General features: G+C 34.2%; 1 protein-coding gene across 1 annotated transcript; it reads left to right on the plus strand.

Moving 5' to 3' along the window:
* Positions 1-11: 11 nt before the first annotated feature.
* LOC140161749 (dual specificity testis-specific protein kinase 1-like) lies at positions 12-27961 on the plus strand. The gene is made up of 4 exons (XM_072185049.1): positions 12-121; positions 7237-7602; positions 20654-20775; positions 27901-27961. The coding sequence occupies exons 2-4, from the start codon at positions 7447-7449 to the stop codon at positions 27959-27961; spliced, it is 339 nt and encodes a 112-aa protein (XP_072041150.1). The 5' UTR covers positions 12-121; positions 7237-7446.
* Positions 27962-27976: the final 15 nt, after the last annotated feature.

Below are 27976 nucleotides of genomic sequence, written 5' to 3' on the forward strand. Positions count from 1 at the left end.
AGAAACTTGAAGGACGGAGAAGTAAACACTACTGCTCGGTAGCAAAGTATGAGCTGGAAGAGACTAAATTCTTACGCCTTTTAGCATCTTGGATGTGTGAATTAATGCATGAGAATACGTTGTAAGTATTAGTAACTGAAAGTAGTAGCGAATTTTTAATTTAGTCATGTGTTGTGAAATTTTGAAGCTTCTCATCCAGTGCTCTAGCTGCTAGTGCTAGCTGCTAGCTGCTGCACTTAACAAAAATTCACATTAAATTTGTTTACACTCGCGATGCTCATACTGACATGGCTGATCACACTCTCATGTCTATCACACTCTATCACTTGGTCTTGGAACTCACACATTAATAATATAGCAGCAAAGGCAAACAGAACTCTGGGATTTATTAAGAGAAACCTGTATTCATGTTCTAGACAAATAAAAAACCTGGCTTACAAATCTCTCATCCGTCCGGTGATGAAGTATTGTTTTTGTGGATCCGTGTGGGATCTACATACACAGGAACTCACACAGAAGCTCGAAACGGTGCAAAATCGGGCAGCAAGATTTGTAATGGCAGATTATGAAAGATACATGACATCAATGAAAGAAGTACCGGTCTACTATTCACATGATTCAATTGCGTGGTGCATGTGCATTGACATTGTTGGGTGACATTTTCTATGTCATTTGCCAATACGATGATCCACCCAAAAATAAAAATCATCGTATAGATCCCTGTACTACTAGTACTAAGAGAACTCTAGCTTTGAATTTGCGCATGAAGTTATGATGGTTACAATACGCATTCGATGCTAGAGTATGTTGCTAACCTATCGTTTTTGGTCGGACAGCATTGATACTTTTTCCAACAGATGTTATTTATTCTGATGTTGAAATATGGATGAAAGTTATTTTGATGAGTCAACTGTATCTTTTTTAGACTGCCTATTTAATTTGGACAGTCCAAAATTTTGTTGAAGTGCAATTTTTGCAACATTTTTGATGCGATCGCCTGTCATGATCAGCTGTGTTTTACTTCTGAACTTATGTTGCTTTACATGGTATGGTGTCTGCTGTCATACTTCATGGAATTCAAAACTAGAATGCAACGGTCTCTATCCTTGAATGTGAAGCTCATCGGTGAACAAATTCGTGGCTAGACATCTCGAGCAAGTAAACTAGCAAACCTTATAAACACATTTGCTAGTCAGCCAAATTGGCCCAAACACAACATATTTTATCTATAGGAAATTACATGTAAAAGTAAAAGATAGTGAAAGAAAACCTGTAGACATAAAGATGTTGTCTATAGGCCTACTGGTACTTCACTGGAATGCTGGACGGTTCGCACCCTTTCAATTTCGGACCGTGCACTTTCGCCCCCTTTCTATTTCGCACCCGTGCACTTTCGCCCCCTTTTTATTCCGCGGGTATTGTGCTGCTGTTGATTGATGCACGATCGATTGCTTGAACTCCCGGCGGTGCGGCGTAGTATGTTTATAGTGCTGGGGCCGTCGGGCATGCACTTATTAAGTCATGATAAACCCGGGAAGGAAGGAAAGAAAGGATATTTTATAACAAAATAGAGGAACGATTTTTTTTTCTCAGTATATATTACAGGCCAGATATTTTAGCAGCAGGCTTACCCAAAATAATGAAATAATTAGAATTCAATGATAAAAATATTAATAATAATAAATAGTAATAATAATAATAAAGTTATATTTAATTATTAATTATAATATGTATATTAAAAACAGTGAAAATTTGTTCCAACTGACGACCAAAGGATGGATCCAAATGGATACAAGTGTCAACAAGCAATGGATAAAATTAAAAACAATGAAAGTATGACACAACATCCAATGGGGGAGTAACACAAAACATATTAAACAAAGTTAATTTAATAATATAATATGATGATAATAATAATATGACAATAATAATAATAATAATAATAACAATGTTAATAATATAAACAAAGTTTATTTAATAATATAATATAATGATAATAATATGATAATAATAATAATAAGAAGAAGAATAACAATGATATGAGGATGAATGCAGATTATTTTTATCATATTCATTTATTATAAAAATGTTTGTCTCTTAGTGAAATATTGTATTAGTCTATGTACATTTTTGCATTATAATTATCTTTTAACAAACTTTTATATTTTATATTTTAGTAATGTTTTAATATCCACACGGACATGTGGAAGATCAATATTGTATAATTGAACATGTTTTACCGTGTATAAATAAAGTTATTATTATTATTATTATTATTATCCCTCACTTTTCTCAAAAAATTGAGATTTTTATACCACTGGAAACCTCTGGCTACATAATGTTTATGTCCAAAAAATAATTCTTGCAGATTTAATTAGTCTAGCAACAATATCATCAATTTTGAATTACGTTCTGGTGTACCAGAACGAAATTACAACAGTGGCCTATGGAGCAGTGTAATACACATAGTCATGCATAACTCGCATAATGCAAAATCGGAATCAACTGAAATTTTGGGAATAAGATTTTTTCAAGCATATCTACCATGTCTACTAAAAAATGTCATAAAAAGATGATACTAGGATCACGAAATACTCCTTAGATAGATGTCATTTATGCGTCGGACCCCTATAGCCTGATCATGCAAACGAAAAAAGAAAGAAAGGAAAGAAAGAAAGAAAGGGATAGAATAAACGAAATCCAAAGAAATTAAGATGAACTGAACAAATCTAATTGATAGAAATAAATTGATTGTTTAAAACTGTTTATTATGTGCAGCAACATCTAAAAACAAAACAGGGTTCAAAAGACAAAGCAGCTTTCTTGATTATAAAAAAGAAGAAAAAAGGCACTATAAAAACGAAAAAAAAAGGAAAAAGAAAAGAAAAAAAAAAAGAAAGAAATTCATCTCCTTTACACGATCTTTATTATCTAAGAAATAGATGCTATATTACATTATTGACATCTTCGAGTTCAAACATCCCGCCTTAAAATTGTCGGCATATTTAGCAGATTAAGATATAAGATGTGCCGTGGTGTTAATAAAGCATCGTCATAATGAGTCCGTGATTGACAGGCCAGTAAACAAAATGAATCATGAACACATAAATGTCAATCATTTACAATGCAGAATTGCATAGCATTTTTTCCACAAATTTGTTTATTTACTTTATGTTATTTACTAAAACCATATTTATACAGGGCTACCTTTCAGATAAATCTGCTATTACAGGGGCTCTGTGTCATTAAAACAATATACATAACAATTTGTAGAATTATACATAAGCCCTATATAATTATGTAAGAATTTTTTTTAAACATAAAAATGCATAAACATCAAAAAATCATACATCAAATATATAAAAATTCATTAAAAGTATTTACATTTCTTTGTTTTATACAATTTACGTAACACTTGTAGAAATATATATTAAATTAATTAAAGGGGGTAACCCTATTGGTTTTGAATATGGATTGTCTTTAAAATTACATAATAATATCAAATATCTCCCCTTTATGCTGCTTTGTGAAAAACGAGAGCATTTTCAGCGTAAATGTGAATAAATAGCCAAATTTGCAATCCAATACCTTGTATACGTGAATTGCATTCTGGGTAGGCATGCAACAACAACAATTCCCGTTCAGTATGGCGAATGCTGACATGCTGCAATGCCCGGCCCGTATTGAACGGAAAATATTTGTTTGTTGTTTGTTTTGTCGTACAAAAAAAAAAAAAAAGGAAACAAAATATATTTCCCCTTGCGTATATGTACATTTCAAATGAATATAAAAAGTTTGGGTTAAAAATGGAGATGAAAAAAACTTCCGATACCGGGTTTTGAACCGGATACCTCGCGGGTAAAAGAACTGCGCGCTAGCCAATTGAGCTATTTCACCAACTGAAATAATCAAGGAATTGTTTTAATTATATACGGCATACCGTCTCCTCAGCACTTAGCGTAGTTCGCTTTTTTCTCTTCCCATGATCAGAAGTAATTTTTATTGTTTACAAACTGGTATACCTGTAAAAACCGCTGTGATTCATGATTTCTCGAAATACATCGACTTGGAGCGTCAAATTTCAGGATAGTAATGAGAAAAATAGTATCTATTATGTGATACCAAAACCTCATCAACAATGAAAAAAATCGGGGATGATGCTGTCGATCGGGTTACGGACCTTTAAGAACACAGACAAAATACATGATTCATTAAAAGACATAAAAGTTAAAACATTTGGTTCATTATTTACATTTCTCATTACTATGAACAGAAAACTTTCCTGATTAATAATATTTTACGATCGTACGTCAAGAGGCATATGGCACTTTTGCGTGTCTGTTTACGGTACCCTACCATTGATTGGACCCACAACCATACCCGGCGCTTTCGCGTAAGTCATTCATTACATAATGGGTTGAAGGAGGCACACTTGATATAATCACGCGGCCGCGGGGCCCGGAGACTTGTCAAGTAAGCGATCCGGGACTGGTGTGGTCTGGGACGAATATATGCGTGCTACTGCCTAGTCACCGTAGGCTACCATTGCAGCATTGATTGAACCCATGTCACGCCCGGCGCTTTCGCGTACTAGTGGCAGCTAATACTCGCGGTGAAGAAAGGTGGTGAAAGTCGGCACAGCATTATCGCAAAGCTGCTGCAGGCATTTGTTTTGCTTGTGCGCATTTGTCTTTGAGAAATTTGCTAATTTTTTTTTTCCATTAGTGTCATGTCAAAGAAGATCGATTCGGCAACATAAAGATGGGATAAAATTATAAATTATAAGCCATCATATTTTTGGCCATATCAATATTAGGCCCTATATAAATTTTATACTTTATAGGCCATAAATAATTGAATACTAAATTATATAGCCTATTATAAAGTACTAATAAGGTAACATAATTCTAATAACAATAATATAATAATAATTAATAATAATAATAATAATAATAATAATAATAATAATAATAATAATAATAATAATAATAATAATAATAATAATATAATAAAAATAATTAATAGGCTTAAAATAAAATAAAATAGAAATGAAATAAAATAAAATAGGCCTAAGTAAAACAAAATAACAAATCAAAAACATAATGAATACCAATCTTTAGTGAAGCACATTTAATATATCGTAATAATATAGGCCTATTAAATTCAATCGAACCGGAGAGTCCAGTTGCTTTTGTACACGCTGGACCCAGTACCGGTACTGCAAACACAGACAATCAACACTCAAAAGTCAACCAATACTATACACATACAACACCCCACTGTACCGCCGGGAGTTGAAGCGATCGATCGTGCATCATCAATCAACAGCAGCACATTACCCGCGGTTTAATAAGGGGGCGAAAGTGCACGGGTGCGAAATTGAAAGGGGGCGAAAGTGCACGGGTCCGAAATTGAAAGGGTGCGAACCGTCTTGTTTCCCTTCACTGGACCCAAATATATTTTAATAATTTATTTTTGAGATGTGAGAACATGCACATTAGCAGTTCCGTATTTAAAACTAAAAAGCTGCACTTTCATGAGACTAAGCTGTTTTGTTTTGCAATATGCCTTTTCATCATTTCAAAACAATTGCAACCAGTGTCCGAAATAAGGAAAATATGGAGGTTGTCCCGAGGACAACTTAAAAGCATAAATTCTGCTTGTCCTCAAAACATTTTGGTTGTCCCCAAAATGTGCCATATTTAAGAGGTAATATATAGTGGTTGTCCAGAGGATAAGTACATATCTCAATATGGTTGTCCCTTCTATGCATATTCTCATCAAAAGCCTGTTCAGCAACTGGATCAAAAGCCTGTTCAGCAACTGTCCCCCGTGATTTTTGGACAAGAGGACAAGAGGATAAGTGCTTATTTCGAACACTGATTGCAACTGCAATTGGGAGAGATAAACAGAACCAATCTTCTCCATTGACAGCAGTGTGAATGAACTGTGACGATCCCTATTTTTTGTGTCTGTTACAACTTTTAGCCATTTGAAACAATCACAATCAATACTTTGCTAAGTATATTCAATTGAGAAAATATCTGACCAAAGAATGTAAAAAATACAAGTACATGTACAGTAGGTAGCAAGTTCACTCCCATTGAAATATACTGCAGGATTCGCTGTCTTTATCTCTTATAGAGATATTACCCACAATGCACTCTTGTTAAAGTTAATGGAATGGCGAAAAGGCTTATTAATAAAATGATGCATCAAATGTTGTCTGAATGTTTGAAATTGCTATGACAAAATGGTTTTCAGTTTCGGCTTCAATGGAAAGACTAATATGATAGTTCAAAGGAAGACAGATTTGGGACTGTAAAGCACTACAAGACAGCCTTAGAAAAATTTAAATTAAAAAATTCTTCTTTTGGAACTTTTTTTGTGTGTCTGTTTTTTCCTTCTTTTCAAAACACAAAATTCTTCCCCAAAGGGCTAAAATTATTCCCTCCCCTTTGGGGGCGAACAGGGCTCGAATTATCCGAAGGCCATCGAGGCCATGGCCTAGGGCTGCTAAGAATACGCAATTGCGTTATTTGCGCCGCAATTTGCGGAAAATTGCGGATTTTTGCGTTTTTTGGAAAATCGGGGTGCGTTTTTTGGCCTCCAAAATCGCGTATTCTTAGCAGGCCTACCATGGCCTCTGGTGCCCTTAGACTTGGCATTGATGCCTCAGCACTATTATGGCATTGGTGCCTTTGCAAAGGATTTGTTGATGGCCTTAAAATGGGTGCCCTTCAAAATTCCTTATTCGAGCCCTGGGGCGAATATTAATGGAAGAATAGACACCCCTGTAATAATAAGACTAAGAGTACCGTACTTAAATTGAGAGCAATTTTCCCAGCCTGATTGGCTGACTTTTGTTTTTAATGACAAGTCACAATTAAAAAAAATAAATACATGTAAAACATTTGGTATCCGTGGGATTTTGTAAAAAATTTTGTAACCTTTGTAGGTTGAACATTGTTCCAATACTTAAAAGTAAACTGGTATGTAGGTCAGTGCTCAAGTAAAGTGGCATGGGCATTGTAAAAGCATAGATACTAAAAATATCTATGGTAAAAGTTACATCACTTAGTCACCGTAAAATGCTGAGGTAGCCAATGATGTCGGATGTAATATCTGACAAAGATGGTCTACAATTGGGTATTGTGGTACAATTGGATGATAGTAATAGTATACAGTTTTATATCAACTGCTCACTTGTTTAATTTGATGCATTTTTTACCATAGGTTCAGCCAAGTAACAATGCATCCACCACCAACATCTACCAGATCATAGCACTTGGTGTATTTATATCCAAACCAAAGCGGCAGCCATGAGTCTTGTCAACCACAGGAATAGGCGAGCACCCATGGCGACACAAGAAGAAGACCCACCTGACAACGATAACAATACCAGCACGCACTTGGAAGACCTGTAATGGGCAGAGTAATGGGGCAATGGAGGATGAAGGGCAGTTGATGACTAGTGGAGGAAGGCCACTTAGTCCAGGAGCCTCGTATATCTTTATGAAGAATGACCTTTCCAATATAGCGAGACTTGAAGACTTTGATCAAGAAAAGATTGCAAATGGATTCTTCTCGGAGGTGTACAAAGTAAGTGAAACAATTGATGAATGCTCCTTCTACATGTAATTTGCCCCAAACCTATAGGGATCTATAAACATGCGGATGGATTTAAAAAAGAAATAGAATATAAATCATTTTGATAGTGGGGATTATTTTGATCATATTCTTCAAAAGTAGCTCTTGTGTGTACTTTCTGCCATACATTATATATTTTTCACAGACTATTTTATAAAATTTAGGGACTAATTGGTCAATAGTCTCCTTGTATTTTGAACCATGGTGACTACATGTCATGTTGGAGGTTGTGACTTTTTTGAATCCATGCAAACATATTAGGAGAGCACCATTTTACCTTTCGTCACCTGACAAATAAACATGATCGTAGACTTCAGTGAATAGATTCATCAGGTTTGTACATCAAATCAAATTAGTAATTTTGCTTGTCAAAACCAGTAAGTTTTTACTTACTAATATTTCGTCCATCTCGTCGGAGGACTTCATCAGATGTGAGCATCTGATCCACTTTCCCGGAAACTGGCTTCCGGTTTTGAGTAGTCTTACTTCCAGTCTTCAAAAGTGGGTCAAATACGTGACTTAGGAAATAAGTGCCCTCCTCTCTGTTCATGGTCTTTGGATCAGATGGGAAAGTGGATCAGATGCTCACATCTGATGAAGTCCTCCACGAGATGGACTAAATATTAGTAAGTAAAACTTACTGGTTTTGACAAGCAAAATTACTAATTTGATGATCGTAGACCCATAGCAGGGTTGTAGCTACGCCGGGCGGCCCCGCCCGGGACTGGCGCTGGCCACCTGGCACAAAAAATAAATAAATAAGAAATTCATCATAAGAAATTAAGAAATATTTTTTAGGGGGGTGATACCCCTAGAGCTTATTTCCGATAACTTGTGTAGTCCACGTGCTCCGCTTCGCAATAATTTGCCACCTGGCATAGAAATTGGCCTAGCTACAACCCCGATCCATAGTTATACATCACAGCAGGGCTTGAATGAAATGTTAATTTCCCGGGGAGCAAGCTAAATTTCCCACAATTTATAGCATGTTTTTGTATACAAAAAAGACACAATTTCCCTCCAAATACCAGAATTTCCCTCCAAACACCAACATTTCCTGGGAATGAGCTTCCCAAATTTCCCACTTTTTCGAGCCATGCATCACAGATCCTGGAAAGTTCCAGGATCTGTGTATTGTGTATACATGCATGTTTCTATGTCATTTCACATTTGACCATCCTAATTTGCAATTTTAAATGACCCCAGGACACCCAGGTAACATGTACAGACCACACTGGTTGATTTAGAGTGACTCAATTGTTATACATGGTTACATGTAGTAGTACCATAGATCATCAAAAAAAGACAATCTATGATAGTACTTAGGGCTTCAGCAGGAAGCGATTTCCCTACCTAATAGCTCTAATTGATTCCTTGCTAATGGGCTTGTGAATTAATTATTACTTTGTTTTCAAGTCAGTATTGTCTATTTTTTTTATCTATCTTGGCTTGTTAAAATATATATGATCCTTAATAATTGATGAAAGTTTGCACTTTGAAGCTAATTTTAAATGCCTTGTAGGATGGAGTATAACATTGATTGTGTCTTGAATTGGCATCAAAGAATAAAAATCACTATGTACGTATACTGATATCATGTATGTTTAAGGTCAAAAAGGGCCTGCCACAAATCACTGAACATTTCATCCTGAAAATTGTAACATTTACAATTTTTCCTGGCTCTGAAGAATTGCAAATTAAATTTAGTTTTTCAGGCTTTCATTTTAGTAAACTTTCAAATAAATGTTTTTTTAAATTGAGAAACAAATAAGAAAATTCTTAAAAACTATATTGTATTTGCCAAAATGCCAAGAGATTTCATCAATTGCCTATAATCCATTTGTGCAACATTTGTAGTTGTAGTGCATCATTTAAGTGCATCAATAAGCCAGATCATGCTTGTGCATAACTGATTATTGATGTCCTAATGGACCGTTATTGGTAATCGGCAACTCTGCTATCTACTGAAGACAATAAAGTGAAATGTTTATAGTTCACTATATTTCTAGAGACTTGTGCCTCAGGCCATGGGACTTCTTCAATCAATTTTAAGACTGTAGACATCTAGAGTTAAGTTAATCCTATCCAAATTGAATGAGAAGATAAGAAAGAAAATAAATGTAGATCTACTTATTATTCTAGTAACTTTACTACATTGAACTATAATGTGTACATGTTTAACTATGTACACAGCAGTCAATGCATTTTAAGGCGCGCGAGTGCGATCGCGCGCATAGAGCTCACCTTAAATCACTTTACCGAAAAGTGCGATTTATAAGCGCACCTTGTTTCCAAGCAGTGCACTTACTGTAAAAATGTTGCTTTATGCCATAAAAGTTCATCCATTTTCGCCAAAGTGCAGAATTCGGCAGCATTGCAACCATTAATGGACGAGTGGAAAAGTCATACTTTACTCAATATAAACTGACATTTCATTTCAAATGAGTTCAAGTTTAGGCCAAATATCATTATATTTATCGAATTACTGTAATATTTTGGCTATAAAACTTAATTCAAGGTCAAATTTTGGTCACTATTTCTTCGACTCACGCCGGCAGTTCAGTGAGTCTTGTTTATATTTGAACTGACCTAATCTGAACAACAGAGGGCAGGCAACATTTTGGAATTTTTTTGCATTTTCGTATTTCCGGGCATTTTTAAAGCTTCTTGTGCCATTTTTCGGGGAAATCTCGCTTTTCAAAATTTAGGATCTCTTTTTTACTTCAAAAATTGCGTTTTTGCCGGCCTAGTTATAATTTTTTGTTGGACATGGTATATTTTTTCTGACTTTGCTGGAAGCTTATTTTAAGTGGTCATGGTGGATTTTACTGCGGAGGATCCAGTTTTTCAACGGAGACAGACAATATGCACGAGGTGTTTCTTACCAAAATTTACAAAAATTTCACCGATCCTACGCACACGATTCGTCAGTTCTGTGCACGTGATGTCATGCAGTGGGTGCGTGGGGCAGTGCTGGGAAATTTGCATAAAATGCTTCTTATCTGAATATCAAGTGCAATAATTCAAATAGCCCACCTAAACTTCTTACCGAGTGCAAATGATAGCACACCTAAAATCCTTACCGAGTGCAATTAACAGCACACATGTAGCTCGCCTGACTATTTCCAGGAGTGCGATTTGTACAATGTAGCACACCTGCTTTTTTCAAAATTCATTGACTGACACAGTCACAATTGAACATGTACAATGATAGTGTACATGCAGCATGTCCCCAAAAAACCTATGTCACCACTTTGCGTTGAAGACCAAGAACCCCAAAAAGAAATCTCCTGTCAACCAATATCCTTCTGTATGCTTCAGCCATGTCTTGACCATCACACGTTGAGTTTGAGCAAAATAAATTAGCTGAAAAATAACAGATTAATTTACCTTAGAAGCTCAAAACCCATTTTGCAACAAATTTGCCAAGTATGTGTTCATACTTGATCTCTTTTGAACTAATTTTATCAATTAATGTTCAGATCAATGTGTATTGTTAGCCACACTTGAGAATTATTGGAATTTCTTCAATTTGTTTGAAATTGAATAAACATTAAAGAAGCATGGATGCTTTATCTGATCGACACCATGGCAATCTCTATCTGGATACCTAATGTTTCAAGAATTGCTGATATAAACCAAGTACCGTAACAAAACAAAACAATAATTTCATGCTAATAGTGCAATATCACTTGTACTTGACCCCACTCCTCCAAAAACAACATAACCCCCCCCCCAAAAAAAACCCCAACAACACACACTGGCAAACAAAGCTATGGGTATCTCCAATACAAACAAATATTTTTATTATGCCAAGGCAAGACTGAAAAAAGCTTTGAAAGTCCCTTTTAGTTTTATGATAAGTTTTGGTCATGTATTCAAACTTTGTGACTGCAAAATTTGTAGGAAACTTTGGCCTTAATACTAATAATAAGCCCCAAATCTATTCAGATTTCATTTTCATAATTTCCATCACTCCAGCAGAATCAATAAACTGCAATAGAAAAAAGGATAGGCCTACAATATATGCAATCAATTGTTGTAAATTTGGTATTGATCTGTCCATGAACCATCAAATCTGTAACTGAACAGGTTGCTACAAAAACACATCAATATTTTCAATATTTTCAATATTTTGTGATTTGCCCAATGGGTTACAAAATGATATGACCATGACCAGCTGATTGTAGTCTATATTTGTAGAGATATCTTTCCATTCAATTTCAAGATTACAATGTTTTTAAGAGTGACTAGTCTATTAAATGCAATTATTGAACAAATTTGCAAGATTCACAAGAATGAAAAGGCTATTTGGAATCCTTTCATCAAGAGAAAAAAATTGACACATATTTTGAGCCGATTGGTGGATGTTGAAAAATTTGACCCTATGAGGTCATTGACCTCCAAAACTAAACATCTTGGGAAATGAAATGATTGACATTTTTGTTTTTTATTATTATTGATGATATCAGGAGAAACCTTTTTTAGAACCTTTTAAATTGATTTGAACATTTTCAAATTCTACCATTACCCCCACCCCCACCCAACCACCCTGGGGTATACACACAATTCTCCAAACACACAGAAAATGGAAAACCTGCAACTGTACAGACAGATCTATTAATTAGGCATGATACTATTACTAGTTCTACCAGTACAATATTTCTTCACTTTTATGAAAACCACAGTTTGTACTCGGAAATACACAAATTCATACACGGTCATTTTCACGGTAAAGGGTGTAACTTTTGATTTTTAGGGTCAAAATTTCAAACCACTTAAATATGTTTCTGTTTACTGAAATCATGCATAGAAGCAACTTAAATTCAAGTAAAATAATGTTTCAAGGCTTAAACCTTTTGATTTCTAATAAAAAATTTGACATATGCATAACATTTTGGTTAAAATCTAAGAAAAAATGTATTTTACATAACCTCAGAAAATTTTGACATGAAAGCTGGAATACATGTGAAATTCCATTCCAAAGTAAGTCAACAGATATAAGTTAAATTTTATACCATGTTTTGCTATGTTTGTAATTGCAGTTTTGACAATTTTTAACATCAAGTGTCATTTACAATGGAAATTTCCAAACCTTAAACATATTTTTTAAGTTTTAATTGGGTTCCTAAAATAATTTGAATGTCTAACTTCATGTACAAATACTACTTGATGAAAGGAACCTCCCAGCCAAGTTTCACAGAAATTGGAGTTATTTTTAGAATTGGCAATTCAAGCGATTTGTGTTTCGGAGGCTTCAGTTAACAACACAGGTGATCATAAAAGTAAAATATTTAGCTAACTACTACAAGTTGACAAAAAAATAGGTAAAAAATATCACAATTACCAATTTTCATGCTTTGCTTCTAAGTATTGAATTTCAGTTGTGACAAAAATTAAATTATCACAGCAAGTCATTTTTTTTTGTTTCGAGGCTTCATGTTAACAATTGTTAAACATTGCAGAAGTAGTTTTTTGAAAACAACAGTGTTGGGATCATCTAAGCTGTTATTTTCTTGTGTGTATTGAATCAATGATTCTATGCGGCAGATATTGTAGATTTATCACACATTAATTTTTTCACCCATTTGTTAAGTATGGTGTTTTGTGCATGTGAAGCCTCCGAAACAGGCTTTTTAAGGTATCAGTATATTTTTCAAACATTAACCATAATGTCAATTTTTTTTTAAATTTATGACATTCTGCACATATCAAGTAATAATTACAATGCAGATATCAGTATGAAACACACCAATTTAGATATGCATTGATGATAATTAAGTTTACTGTTGTTTCGGAGGCTTCATTTGTTTCGGAGGCTTCAATAGTTAACGGAAAGTTTGTATTGGGTCCCATTTTCAAACGGTGATATATATCTCCACGATTTAAAAACATGTGACTTGAGGATCTACTTTGCTACATTTTGATAAATAGATTGGATGAGCTCTTTTATTTATATTTGCACAAGCTTGCTGAACAGTTTGTTTCGGAGGCTTCAAAAAGTTAACGGAAAAACGGCTATTTGAAGTCAAGATTTTATAAAAATTTTAAAAGCTTGCAAATCGGCTAATTTTTGTTACCCATTTCAAGTTAAGATAACAACTGTTATAAATCAAGAAGAAGTGAAGAAATAACCAAGAATTATGAACCAAAGCTACACCCACAAAGTTTGTTAACAATTGTTAACGGAAAATGAAGCCTCGAAACGACAAATATCAAGTCCGGTTCTCAAAAATACAGGGCCGTTCACAATTAAATCTAATGTGGCAGTGTTTACTGAACATATGACTGTACTTTCAGGATAAGAAAAATTATCCATGAACTAACTGAAGAAAACACAGGGTTTTACAAAAATGTTACTGTTTTTTATAGTTTTTCCAAATGGCAATATTAAGTACATTTAAGCCTGCTAAAACTGAACGCAGTAACTCCCAAAGCTGATTATGCTACCCAAGGTAGCTGCTAACTAGATGACTTATGTGGCCAAAAATTATGGAATTCTGTGGCTTTATTAGAACACTACGGATTAAAATGTTAAAAATCCAAAGTTACACCCTTTACCGTGAAAATGACCACACACAAGCAGTGAAAGCACATAAATTCCATACATGAACAAATAGAAAAAAATAGTTGAATTTATCATGGGAAAATCATGATACTTGTTCTAGCTGATTTCACCCGCATAAAACATTACTATCAAAATCAAATGGTTTTATTGAAGAAACTCTTGCCCCTGGAGAGTGTCACAAAATGTCTGCTATTTAAAAGGAAATACAATAATCTGGTTATTAATTTGTGTATGATTATTTGGTCAACAAATTTATTTTGTGTAAGAGAGGAAGAATGTGGGCAGAAGTAGGAGTGTAACAATTTCCTTTTAGGTCAATGCAAAAAAACCCAAAATTGTTCTATAACCCAGATTTTGAATTTTTGGGATTTTATGTTGTTTTGTTGTATACAGGAAAATACAAATAGTTGTTTCAGCGTTCGATCATAGACTCTTTATAAAGTCTGGTATATTTACCTGGTGTGGCAAATTTATATAGCGCCTTAGCATAAGTATGAACAAAGTGCTTTACAATGATCTTAAAAATACAAGTTCAACTTCATCTTAGGTTACAATAAAATGTACATTGTACAACTTAAAAAAATAAACAAACTTAATTGGAAACAAAGCATAATGCTCTCCATTTTGGACAACCTGCTGCACAAATTTCAGCTTGTATAGCAATTTTTACAATGTAAACATACATGTATGCTAAGAATATATCACTTGAATTTTGAAAATGTTTTTGCTAAATATTGCTATGCAAATGTTTCAAACAGTGTGTAATAAGGACAGGTTTTTTTTCATCACATTATTCTCAGAGAATTTTGTAAGCTTCTAAAGATGACAGAGGGCAGGTGTTGAACTGAAGACCCATAACATCAATGTACTTTGGCACTTCCTCATTTTAGTCATTAGCTAAGTTGGTAGAGCATCGGTACATTGATTCGAAGGTCTCAGGTACAAATCCTGGATGGTCAGTGAATTTTTTACTCCCTGTCATTTAAATGTACATTATATGTGGAGAGTTAAAGCTTCTAGATGTTTTTGTGCCCTGGGTTTGCAATATTGTAAGATTTCTGAGAAAATTTTTCACAAAATGTTAGTTTTCACTATTATGTGTTCAGGCAGTTCCCCTTGCATTTTGAGCTGAACAAATATGGTAAAATGAAAGAAAATACTGTACGGTACTATTTCATTCTATCACCTAGATCATGAATGCTTGCATGTACATGAATACATAAATCTAAAATTAATCTTGGGATCACTTTACAGAATAGGTGAGGGCCTCCACTTGAGCACAAATCATACCTTATTACTTGAAGAAAATACTTGAAAAAGTGTACTTTTTGTCTCGTTGTCTCGTCTGATAAGGCAGGAGACTATATAATCACTTTTCCGTATGTAGGGGTGTGTGGGGGTGTGTGCGTGTGTGACAAATTTGATTAAAGTTTTGGTTTTCGCCTATTTTCTCGGAGACTAGAGTCGACGCTTCTCAAACTTGGTGGGTGGGTGCATCTTGACCCGAGACAAAACCGGTTTGTATTGGTTAGTGGGTCAAGGTCACTGAGGACCTCTAGAGGTCATCTGAGGTCAAATTAGTAAAAACTGTCGTATGGGCATGAAACTTGGTAGGTACAGTCAACATTTCAAGCCAAATTTTTTGAAGGTCATTTCAAGGTCACCAGGGGTCATCTGAGGTCAAATTAGTAAAACTGTCGGATGGGCATGAAACTTGGTGGGTACAGTCAACATTTAAAGCCAAATTTTGGAAGGTCATTTCGGGGTCACCAGGGGTCATCTGAGGTCAAATTAGTAAAAACTATCGGATGTGCATGAAACTTGGTGGGGACAGTCAAGATTTATAGCCAAATTTTTGGAAGGTCATTTCGAGGTCACCAGGGGTCATCTGAGGTCAAATTAGTAAAAACTGTTGATGGACATGAAACTTGGTGGGTACAGTCAACATTTAAAGCCAAATTTTGGAAGATCATTTCGAGGCCACCAGGGGTCATCTGAGGTCAAATTAGTGAAAACTGTTGTATGGGTATGAAACTTAGTGGATACAGTCAACATTTAGAGCCAAAGTTTTGGAAGGTCATTTGAGGGTCACCAGGGGTCAAATTAGTAAAAACTGTTGCATGGGCATGAAACTTGGTGGGCACAGTCACCATCAGCCAGATAATCGTGCCTAGCCGATAACGGCCAAATTCATTTACCTCTACCAAAAGTAATCACAAAAGCAGGCGGTTTGCGAAAGCAGGCGAGACTCGTGGTTCGAGAACCGCCTTGTTATCAAAAGATCTATATTTGCCAATGATTTTGTATCGTTGTTCAACCATGTATGACTACCAAATTAAAACCAAATTAGATCAAGCCATCAAGTTGCTAACGAGTCTGGCTGATTATTCGATATCAATGGCCTAGCAGCATTCCTTCACACAAGATCAGAATTGTCAATTCTGGCATAGATATTGACCATTAAGACTAATGATAAATGCACAAGGTGTGACGATTTGAACCTGGTACCCTGTGGAACCAGGAAGTTTTAAAAACTAACAGAGCAAGAAAACCCAGCCATGATGGGATATACAAATTCACAACTTTTGACAATTTTCCTTCTTCAAATTTGACTGAAAACCAATGAACAAAGTAAACTTGTTACAGTTATAGGGCAAAGTCAGTGTATGGTAGTTACAAAAGACCAGCTCAGCCATGCCCATTCCCATGCCCTTTCTGTGTATAATGATACACATTTTCCAATTGAATGTCAATTTGATTAAATGCATTGAAAGTTGTTGTTGCTTGCAAAGTCACCATTGAGTCACACAGTTAAGAGTAAGTGAAAAATATTTTGCAGTACCGTACACTGGACAAGGAAAGTGGACATTCAGTATTAAACAGAGAATTGTTGAAAATAACTTACGTGTATAAAAAAAACAAGTACCAAAAATTGCATTTTTAGCCAAAAATGGTAAAAACTCAAAAAATAAAGCAAATATCCAAAAAAATGAAGAAGGAAAAAACGGTTTCAGATATTTTTCTTTTTCTATATATTGTGTTTGTAATTTTGAGGCAAAAATAGTGTTGATTTTGTCTAACATTTGTGTTCATACAATGTAGGGCCTACACCAAAATCTTTGTATTCCTTGACAAATTTCCACTCGAAAAATGTATTATTATCTTGCATGAAAAATGAAGAAGTTACAGCACGTTTGTAACTAATGCATAATTTGTGAGAGTGCACAGTCCCGTTCCAAATGAGAATTTGGGAGAATCAATTGACAGTTTCTCACAGAAATTCTAGTTGGATATTGCAAAGTTTAAGTATTGTATTGATAAAGGGGGAAATAGTTCCAGGATCTTGAGTCAGTTTGATGTATTGTACTATTCATTACACATTTCCTGGAAAGAAGATATGGGGATTAATGAAAGTTCAGGTTTCGTTAATTTATTGTTTTTCCACAATTTTTTGTTAGCAATTTAAATTTAATCTTCAACAATTGAACTGGATCCATAGTACTTTAATTAGCACAATAATTGATATACCAATTTGAACAAAATCGCCCTAGGTCTGTGAAGCCTTTGTGCTCATATTCGGTAGTGAGTTAATTTTTGACCAGGCCTGAAACAAAATTCACTTCCCAGAGAGATGAGACAGATCTTAAAGATAGCACATTTCCCACAATATCGGTATTTCTTTATTCAGGAAAGCAAAAGCAAGTAACAGGCCTGATAAAAGTCCTGTTTATTTTTACCCTTCAGTACACCCCAATGTTATTGGGAATACACAAAATTATTTCACTTGATTTGCAATGGTCTGATCTATCGATACACTACTCAAGTACGGTAATCATATCGGTATATATAAATAATATGATAAATTCATCTCTGATCAAGGTTCATATTTAAATCTCTTATTAAAGTATTTGACAATAAACAATCCATTATTTATAAAGTAGACCATTAAGCAGATTATTAGAGTTAGAAGAATGAATCATAAAGGTCATTGTACAAAGGTCATGACCTACTAACAATGAAATAAATAGAATTGCAGTTGAAATATATGCAATTTATAAATTAAATTCTGAAATCTAATTTAGTAAAAAGTGAAAATTTGAATCTAAACATGCTAAAGAGCAAAGGAATTACAAATCTGGCATAGTTCTCTCATTTCTATGATTGTTTGTTCTCTTAATTTTGTCATCAGTGGATATATTTTTTTATTTATGTAAAAAACTTTTTTGTTAAAAAGGGACTTTTTGCAAAAAAAGGTGTCAAATGGAATAAAGACTGAAATTTTGTGGTGGGGCAATATTGCAGCTCTTTAAATACCTTTCATAATTATAATACTTTATTTTGGAGATGTTTATTAAAACTGGACTATTAATAATTACCATTTGGATTAACATTTGCTGCTGAATTATTTCTCACAGATTCTCCCAGATGGATAATTTTGTATTGCTCTTAATTGCTCTGATAAAGCTTGTTAACAAAGTGCAATGATCCAAGTCGGACAGAAATTGAGCAGCTTAATTTCCCTATCTTGTAAATACAAACAAGTCTTAAAAGGTCACCATGTTAATAATTACTGCTAATAAACATGAAATGTCCGACTGACTCCAGCTATACAGCCTCAGTACCAAATTACCGTATTGGTCCGAGTATAGTCCCACCCGTTTTTTATGTGAACATTTTTCACAATTGGGGGTGGGATTATACTCAATTTCAAAAAAAAAAAAATATTGTTTGTTTTCATGTCATACTCTATTAATGATTTCATTTTTTAATTTTTTTTAGGTCAACCATGAATGATCCTAGCATCTAGGTCTAGGTCCAGCCAAAACCGAAAAAAAAAAACTTAAAAAAAAACCCAAAAAAACCCAAAAAAACCATTTAAAAAAAAAAAAATTTTACAATTTCTGAAATTTTTTGAAAAATGGGGGGTGGGATTATACTCGAGCGTGGGACTATACTCGGACGAATACGGTACTATGCCTCATAATAGTTGATCGTGAGGATTGCGAGTTTCCAGTCGCATATTTTTGGCGAGTGATAAGGTGACTTTCTCATTATTTTTTGAACATTTTTAGTTGTTGAGAGCCAGCAAGTTTCAACTCACAATCACCTGCTACCCACAAAATGAGAATAAAGTCGCCAATGTTATGCTCATTTTATGAGAGCTGGTCATAGTGAGTTACGGCTTTCTGGTTCCGAACCCTCGTTATATATCATATATCAAACTTTTTAACCAACGAAACATTGAACTCAAGAAAATGACTTTACAATTATTATATACCCCAGCTTATTTACATGTAGCATTTCAACTTCTACGCACTGTTGCAAAAGGTATTTCTTGCACAAGAGGCTATCAAAAGTAGAAAGAAAACCCTGAAATCTTGGTAAGTTTTCAATAAAATGGCAAAATAATGACTTTCTGATGCGGCTTAAAATTAAAAGAGGTAGTGTGAGAGCGACAGGAAACTCACAATAAACTTTCGGGGGCTAATATTGGTTTGCAGATATATCTATTGATAAGGCAGACATTTATGTCTAGTATTAGTGTTTAGATAACTTGGTCAGAGTATAAATTTGTTGGGACGTAACCATAACATTTCTTGGAGGCCAGTATTTATGAATATTTTTAAAAACATTTTAATGGTTTGGTTAGGAATATTCAAAATTGCATACATGTAGTTGTCACTTTAGAAACACGTTTCATACCATTCATCTCTGAAATGCCTTTGAGAAATAAGTATCTTGTCCTTTTTACAAGATTGTGGGAATGTTTTTACAATGGAAATTTCACAATGTAACATTTTGGAAAACAGTAAACTGTAAAGCCCTTAGTCCCTCCTTCCTTCCTGAAAAGCACAGGAAGCATATATTTTTACCGTGTCCAGCTAGTAATCAATATTCCCAGGAAACCAACAGAACCTTAATGACAATATCTTGTTACATTGCTAGGAAGGAGAACTGTAGGTCCAGTGCCTCTGATATAATGAGCAGAGCAAATTCTTATTGGATACACAGGATTGCATCTAATTAAGATCAATATGTGCTGCTGTCTACTGAAGATAGCAAATGACATGTTTCTGTAGTGTATACATATTCTGCAGAGTGCAGGGGAGACATGCTCTTTAAATTGTTTCCTTTCAAACTCCAATGACCTAGACCTACATCAGTTATTGTTAGCAAGTTTCACAGGCTTGTGTTATTTTGCTTTTATGTTTTATCATACAGGATGCAGCGTAATGCATAGAAAGAAAGATCAAAATCAGATTATAAAATGAGTGTTAAAAATATCCCAAGTTGCAGGAAACACTGCATGTATCATGGCTTTGTTATGTTCATTGATGTACTAGTTCAAACTTTGAAATTGATTCAGATTGTTATTTTACCTTTTTCCATCTCAATTAACTTGTTTTCTTGTTCGTTTCTTCTCTTTTAAAACAGGTGACACATATTAAGACAGGCAAAGTGTTGGTGCTGAAGAAAAACGTACAGCAGTTCAATCGTCCCAATGTATTACTTGAAATACAACTTCTAAATCAGGTGCATCACCCAAACATTATCAAGTAAGTATTTGCTAGAATGTGGGGCACTCATACATCCCACTCACTCACCTACCCCCACACAGACACAAATTCATCTTACAAGTATTGAAGTTACACACACTACCGTACTAGTGTTTGAATTGGAAAAATAAGAGGTTCTCTTTTACTCCCTTCATCTTTTTGTCTTTTGTATTTCTTAAAATTCTTTCTCCATCTTGTTTCTCTTTCTAGTCATCTCTCTCACCTTTTCTCTTTCTCTGGCCTATCTCATGTCACTTGCTGTCATATGAAAATATTTCTTTTGCAACACATAAGAAAAATATAATTTTACAACCTGCAATTCACATGATATTACAATTACTTTAAAATCCGACTATTTGGCTCTGTATCACTTATATGAAATGTGAGAGCTTTTTAGATATAATAAACCATATAAACCGAAGGCTGCCCTAAAAGCTTGGTGTTGACATGTTTCAAGTACTCTATGAAATTAAACCAGAAATGATATAACTGAAATGTTAAAACAAACAAAAATATTATTAAATTTTAAATTTTGAGAGACACATAATTTTGTATGATGTGTATGCTATTTCAACAACAAAACAAACAAACATATTAACTTTCAAGGAAAAAAGGTAAGAAAGTACACATTGTGTGCACAATGAGCTCTTTATAAATTAATCAATTGCTTGATTTGTAAAACTGTGCCAAAAATCAGCTAAGTTATTTACATCCCGATGGTAGCAGGAAATTGTCCTCCTTAAAAAATAGCTCATTTCTGTAATTATGCTGCATAATTTGATTCCTATTCATCCACGACAATTAATGTGACAAAACTTTGATACTACCAGTCCACAACCCAGTGTAGCATGCTATTTCTATTTTCTAGACCACGGTGTGTCGACTTTGATCTTCCAAATGATGGACTATAATTACTGTTATAAATATTATAGCTTGAGTGAATGCACATGTTATGATTTGAAGTGTGTTATTGGTTACATGTCATCGTGATGCTATTAGAAAAACATATTTAGTGATCATAATTATTGATCTGTGTATGTTGCAGGGATTAAAAGTTAGGACAAGGAAAATATATATGCAATCATGCTTCATTGTTTTGTTTGTTTGTTTGTTTGTTTGTTTGTTTATTTATTTATTTATTTATTTATTTATTTATTTGTTTGTTTGTTTGTTTGTTTGTTTGTTTGTTTGTTTGTTTGCTTGTTTGCTTGTTTGTTTGTTTGTTTGTTTGTTTGTTTGTTTGTTTATTTGGAAAGCAAATCATTCAAGTTACATTCATGGTGACCAGATTACTATTTTCCTGGATGCAAAAAAGGACAAAAATGATGGAGAAAAATAGACATTTATCTGATAACAAAAATGCTTCACGGATGAGGTAACTAAAAGATTCGAACATTTTGATACAGTATGTATCCCTAGTGGTTCTTGAGTGATAGCAAAGACATAACAATATGAATGTAGAGATCTATACATGCTATGATTGTATCATTACTATGCATCCGAGCAGGTTTATAGCAAGATTGGGGAAGATAAAATTGAGAGTTAAACAGACTCCTACATGTACAAGACAAGGTGAAATTCTATGTAGAATGGCTTTGCAATGATTAACAGATGCTCTAATAATAAAGATGATTTGTTTGAATTAAGATCCTGGGGAAATCATCACAAGTGTGGCATGATATTTAAGCAGGATGAGTCATATGTGTGGAAAAATGGCCAAAACAATGCAGTTTCCAGTCATGTAAGGGACAATGACTGCTGATGATACCTTGGAATTTAGAAATAACAATTTCATCACAGAGATTTTCAGCACAAGGTGGTTGGTGTTCACTTAAACAATGTCTGAATTAATTTTTTAGATTTAAGAAAAGTCAAATTAAACATAGTTGACATCTGACTCATATTTAGGGACCATTCACAAAATGCAAAAAAAATATCATTGCAAATTTTTTGGCCCCCCCCTTTCAGATTTCAAAATTTCATGCCTCCTCTTTGACATGAAAATTATGGATCAACCCCATAGAAAAGCATATAATCATGTGGTCATATATTTCATCCCCCCCCCCCCCCCTTAGGAGGGTCAAAACTTTTAAGGGTCCCCTTTTGCATCAGCCCCCCTAACAAGTGTTTGTGTATGGTCCCTTATGCTTCATGGCATGATCACAGATGAGCAGATGAGAAGAAAGACAACACATTTGTAACATGACACTTGCGGTAATTTACAGCAAACTGATCTCCATGGAAATGACAACCAAGTGATCGTATGTCACCGATACGTACATAAATATTGGACAAATTAGATGGTCTGTGGTTATACTGACTTAGTTGAAACTCAAACCGACAAGGCAGTAATCACAATTCATCACACGTAAAGCTACGATATAACATTATTGACTGCCAGGCTTAGGATGCAAAATGTGAAAATTATCCGGTGGAAATGACTTTTTCATCATCCTAATACAACTATCATTCACAATTGATTTCCCATTGATATGTAGCAGGGATATTAATATGACGTCCACCTGTGCCTGGTGATATCGTCATGCAAAGTATATACTAAAATAAGTATTATTTTTTGTCAAAATCTTGTAGGAATTTTAGTCTCATTGTGGACTACTGTGTGATTTTTGTGATGTGACCACTTCGGTCATTATTGTTGTATATCACCTTCAAATCAAATGTTATGTTTTGAAAGAGTAGATAATGGGTCTCAAAATTTTGCAAATTGGTATCCTAATTCATTCTGATTCTTTTGAGAAACATAATTATTCATAAAAGTTTCTCTTCAAAATATATTATGTGGCTAATTTAGGATGCACTATGCACAACATAGGTTCAGTGACTTATCAGACAATCTCTATGTCAGAACACCCATGTCATTTTGTAACTGAATTTCAGAATTGACCATATATTGGAATTGTATGAAGACCACTTCACATCAAGATGGACCCTAACACGATTACCACCCTCCCACACAGGTCAGATTTGTGCACCGATATAGAAGGGTTGTGACATGCAGTAGCTCAGGCAAATTTGGGGACTTTAAATCAATACTGAAATGTACTTTTGCTGAGTACCAAACGTCATTTGAAGAAGAAACTTGCATACCGTACAAACATAAGGATGTCATGCGTGATAACTTGATTCATTTCAGATTTGTAGTTCAGATCGTGCAAATATTACATTACAATAATGTCAACAAAGCATGCAAAACATGGTTAAGTTAACATGATTAATACACAATGATATTTACAATTTCTTCATTGGGATACATGTACTTCCAGGTCCAAGCACAGCCTATTGGACCCATCCAGGTAAACATAATCTTACTTTTTCTGGGTCCAGTGAGTACAAAAATGTGCCCTGTATGCGAAAATGCAACAAACTGTGAACTCTGAAGGTGTACCAAGTTATTTAAAAGAATATGAAATGGTTAACTTGCCAAAATAACATTATAGACCTATCTTCAGAAGATAGCAAAATGTCATTTAATTCTTAACATTGTTTTCTATGTATGCATAATACATCTAGAATTTTTACAATCCATACTTTCTTGTCTGAAGCAAAAAGGATTAAATAATTAAAAAATGTCTCTATTTCCCCTTTTATATGCATTAAGTGTAGCCTAGCCTTTACAACATAAGTAGGCCTACCCAAGCAGTTGTTACTCCCCAACATAATGACAACTTGAATTGCTAAGAAAATAAGCGTGGAAATCTTAATCTTGTAGGAAAGAACAGTTTGCATAATTGGACACTTAGCTTTCAGCTGTCACAAACAGTTTTATTAATCAATATACATTTGCTTAGTGGAGAGTCAATTCAGTGGGTTCAATGTCTTAAAAAGGGGATTTAATGCATTATGTAAAACTAATACGTGGTGTTTTTTCTTGATATGCTACATCATATCTTGGAGAAAAGACACTAAACAAGTTTTACTTTTGATTACAGAGGAAGTATCTTTCAACTACAAATGTAGGCCCATACTATGTCTATAACAGGTATTATAGTCATTCCACTGTTGGTAACCCACGCTTTAGAAAGGGTGGGTTTGAGAGGTCCACAAAATGCTTAAAAGGATGGGTTTGAAAAATTTCTTGTTAAAATGTGTGTCTAAATATAAAGGGTGGTCACTGATAAAAAAGGGTGGGTTTAGAAGTCAACAATTGCAATTTCAAAGTTTACTTTAATTTCCGATTGAATGACACTATAGTGGGAATTCCAATTGAATGAACGCAGCTTTCAATAGCATGACGAATTTTTGCGCACACTGCGCTGATGTACGCCAGCGTGCAGCGACTGTGCGTGAGTAACGCTGAAGTGAATTCAACCATGCCAACGCACTTTTCGTGATTGGATAGCATTGTATCCAAGGTCGTATGCGTTCGCGTTTGTAGTTTGAATACGCAATATACGATCGCTGGGTTGGATCGAGTGCAGCTGTTAAAAGCTGCGTTCATTCAATTGGAATTCTTACTATAAATGAAACACATAAAAACATTGAAATCCCATTCTGTAGTGTTTGGTCATTTAAAACTTCAATATGTTATTCTCTTTGGATGCAAATCTGCACCTCCTGGACCACCATAATCACTTATCTATGATTAGTAACCACGCTTAGAAAGGGTGGGTTTCGGAGTTTTGGTATAAAGGGTATAAAATAAAAAGGGTGGGTTTGAAATAAAAAGGGTGGGTTTGTATCACCACTGCCAACTATGATCATTCCTTCAGAAATAATCATGATAATAGAGGGTGACATTAAAAAGGCGAAAAAGAACAAAAATGTCATTACTTTGTGAATGTCATTACATTGATCAGATCAAAATTTTCATTTGAAGTAATAGTAATGTTTAAAAAACAATTTAAGCATAGTTGAGCTTGCCCCCTTTTCCATGTATGTATGTGGTAGCAGCTATGAATTGGCTTCAGTATGTTTAGAGCTGGTCATGTTGTAGCAAACAGATAAGTATTATATGGCTGAGCATATGAGAATATATACATAGCTAATTAGTAGTAATCATCCTGATGTGATGTCTAGTGCCAATTAAGATGATAATTACTTAATGGTCCATTAACCTGGAACAATTGATGTCAGATAGACCATAGATCCTGTCAAAGAGTAAAAGACAATATGCTGTCTTTGTACATTATTTTGTTCTAAGTACTTGACTAAGGCCAAATAATAAAATAAACATGTTTCACGTCCCTTCCCGCTTCCATTTTTGAATTTTGAAAATTCAGGTATAACTTTTCAAAAAATTTGTCTAGGAAGTAGAGATGCTTTCTATAGCCTTGCTAATATACAAGAAACACTTTTATAAGGTTTTGTGATAGTTAGAGGGGGGCTATCTCTCAGAACAACAAATAAAAAGAGGTCTCCTCCTTTTTCCAGGCATTATTATTAAAACAGCTCTAATTAGTGGGTATTAATACTGATTTTGCGATAAAAAATAAAAAGCCCCATCGTCCTCCTTTTTTTTTTTAAAAAACTGGACTTGAAACATGTTTTTTAAGTACTTTCTGGTTATTTTTAGAATTAAGTGCATGTAAATAGTTTCGTGGAATCAATTACGTTTTTTTGAAGGAAAATATTATGTGGAGAATTATAAGGTAATTTGTAAGCCTCCTATTGCACACATGTTTAGCATGGTTAGGACTAGTAATATTCACACACACATATCTGATTGACAACACAAACACACACTACAAATCTGTGAATGAGTAACAGCCTTACCTATCCTACACTACCATTTTGATGTTGGATTCACCGGAATCTTGTCCCAGAAACTGGTCCACAGGATACCATCTTTAATATATAATCATGATATTGCACTCACTATGACTGGGAGCAACAGTATCATTGCATCCGGTAATTTAATATTGTAAAGAATGATTATTAACAAGAGTATTGATTTCAATATAGTATTGTATGTTTATTGTGAAAGATGAGAGTTTTTGTCTTGGTGTAATTTTCGTTTGATTTCATTTGATGCAGATCTCCAAAAATAATTGTGGTGTATATTTCGTCCTCTAGGTTCTATAAATTAAAATACATTCACAGCAATAATATTCTTATGAAATGACGTGGAAAAGCTTCCCTATATTAGTTTATGCAGTGCAGTAAATAATAAACTACATTGTATCTGTCATAAGATGTAAAGCCTTAGAATTAGCAGTGCAATTCCATTCACCATTATATCTCTGAAGGTACAAATAAATAATTTGCAAGATTTAATGGAGAGGTCAACACTCTCAGTTGCTATTTCTACCATCATCAAAATAGTTATTTTCATGATGGAATTTCCATGGTAACCCATCAATTTGACCTTAACATTTGTTGCTGCTGTTTTGTTGTTTTGCTGGTATCTTGCTATAACTGCTTCTCATGATAATTTTGTTTTCTCTTATGATTATTTGGTTTTCTCTTATGATAATTTTGTTTTGTCATTTTTAAAGTTTAGATTCAGGCAATTCATGAATAGGAAATATTTAGTATGTATACGCAATTAGTAGAAATTACCAAGGATTTATCAGATGTTATTGTTAGAAATGTTGCAACATGTGGAGACACTCATCATGTCTAGAAGAAATGGCCAAGTCATGACCCATTTGCCTCTTACAGCATCAATGATAGCATTTGGTTATAATCAAAATGATATGAAATTGTTTACATGTGATGTAATGCCTAATGGCATGGATCCTGCTACAGAAGATATGCTATAAAATATGTCCAGTGATATAAATTTCTCTATAATATTCCATTTGCCAATCAGTTTCCACATTGCTCTGATCTGCCCTCCACCTATATTTATTCCTATGCATGTATAACATCTCTCTCTGTTGAGTGTCTCACTGTATTTTATGATAAATAAATGAGCTTTGATGTTACAGCCTTTATTTCAATTTCCTAAGGTCCCATTGGAATTTTTTCAAAAGTCTTACTTACAATGCGAACATAGATTTAATACCTTAGGTGAGATCATTTACCGTTTAGAGAACAAAGAATAATGTTCAATATAGATTTGATAAAATGTTATTATTGAAAGTCTTAAACAAGGCTGAATTAATTTCAGTTCATAATACAAATTCAGTATTAATTTGAATTTTGTCTGGTTTTTTTCTTCAGATTTTTAGGGGTGTGCATAACAGATGGCCAACTTCATGCTTTGACAGAGGTAAGTACATGATCAGATAATTGAGAA

Source organism: Amphiura filiformis, chromosome 1, assembly GCF_039555335.1.
Source record: "Amphiura filiformis chromosome 1, Afil_fr2py, whole genome shotgun sequence".
Lineage (NCBI taxonomy): Eukaryota > Metazoa > Echinodermata > Ophiuroidea > Amphilepidida > Amphiuridae > Amphiura > Amphiura filiformis.

What these genes read in the sequence shown, in the direction of transcription:
- LOC140161749 (XM_072185049.1), top strand. Translation starts at nt 7,447, where the DNA reads ATGGAGGATGAAGGGCAGTTGATGACTAGTGGAGGAAGGCCACTTAGT. An exon ending in TCTTCTCGGAGGTGTACAAA is followed by an intron (nt 7,603 to 20,653) that starts GTAAGTGAAACA and finishes CTTTTAAAACAG; the next exon opens with GTGACACATATTAAGACAGG. An exon ending in CATCACCCAAACATTATCAA is followed by an intron (nt 20,776 to 27,900) that starts GTAAGTATTTGC and finishes TTTTTTCTTCAG; the next exon opens with ATTTTTAGGGGTGTGCATAA.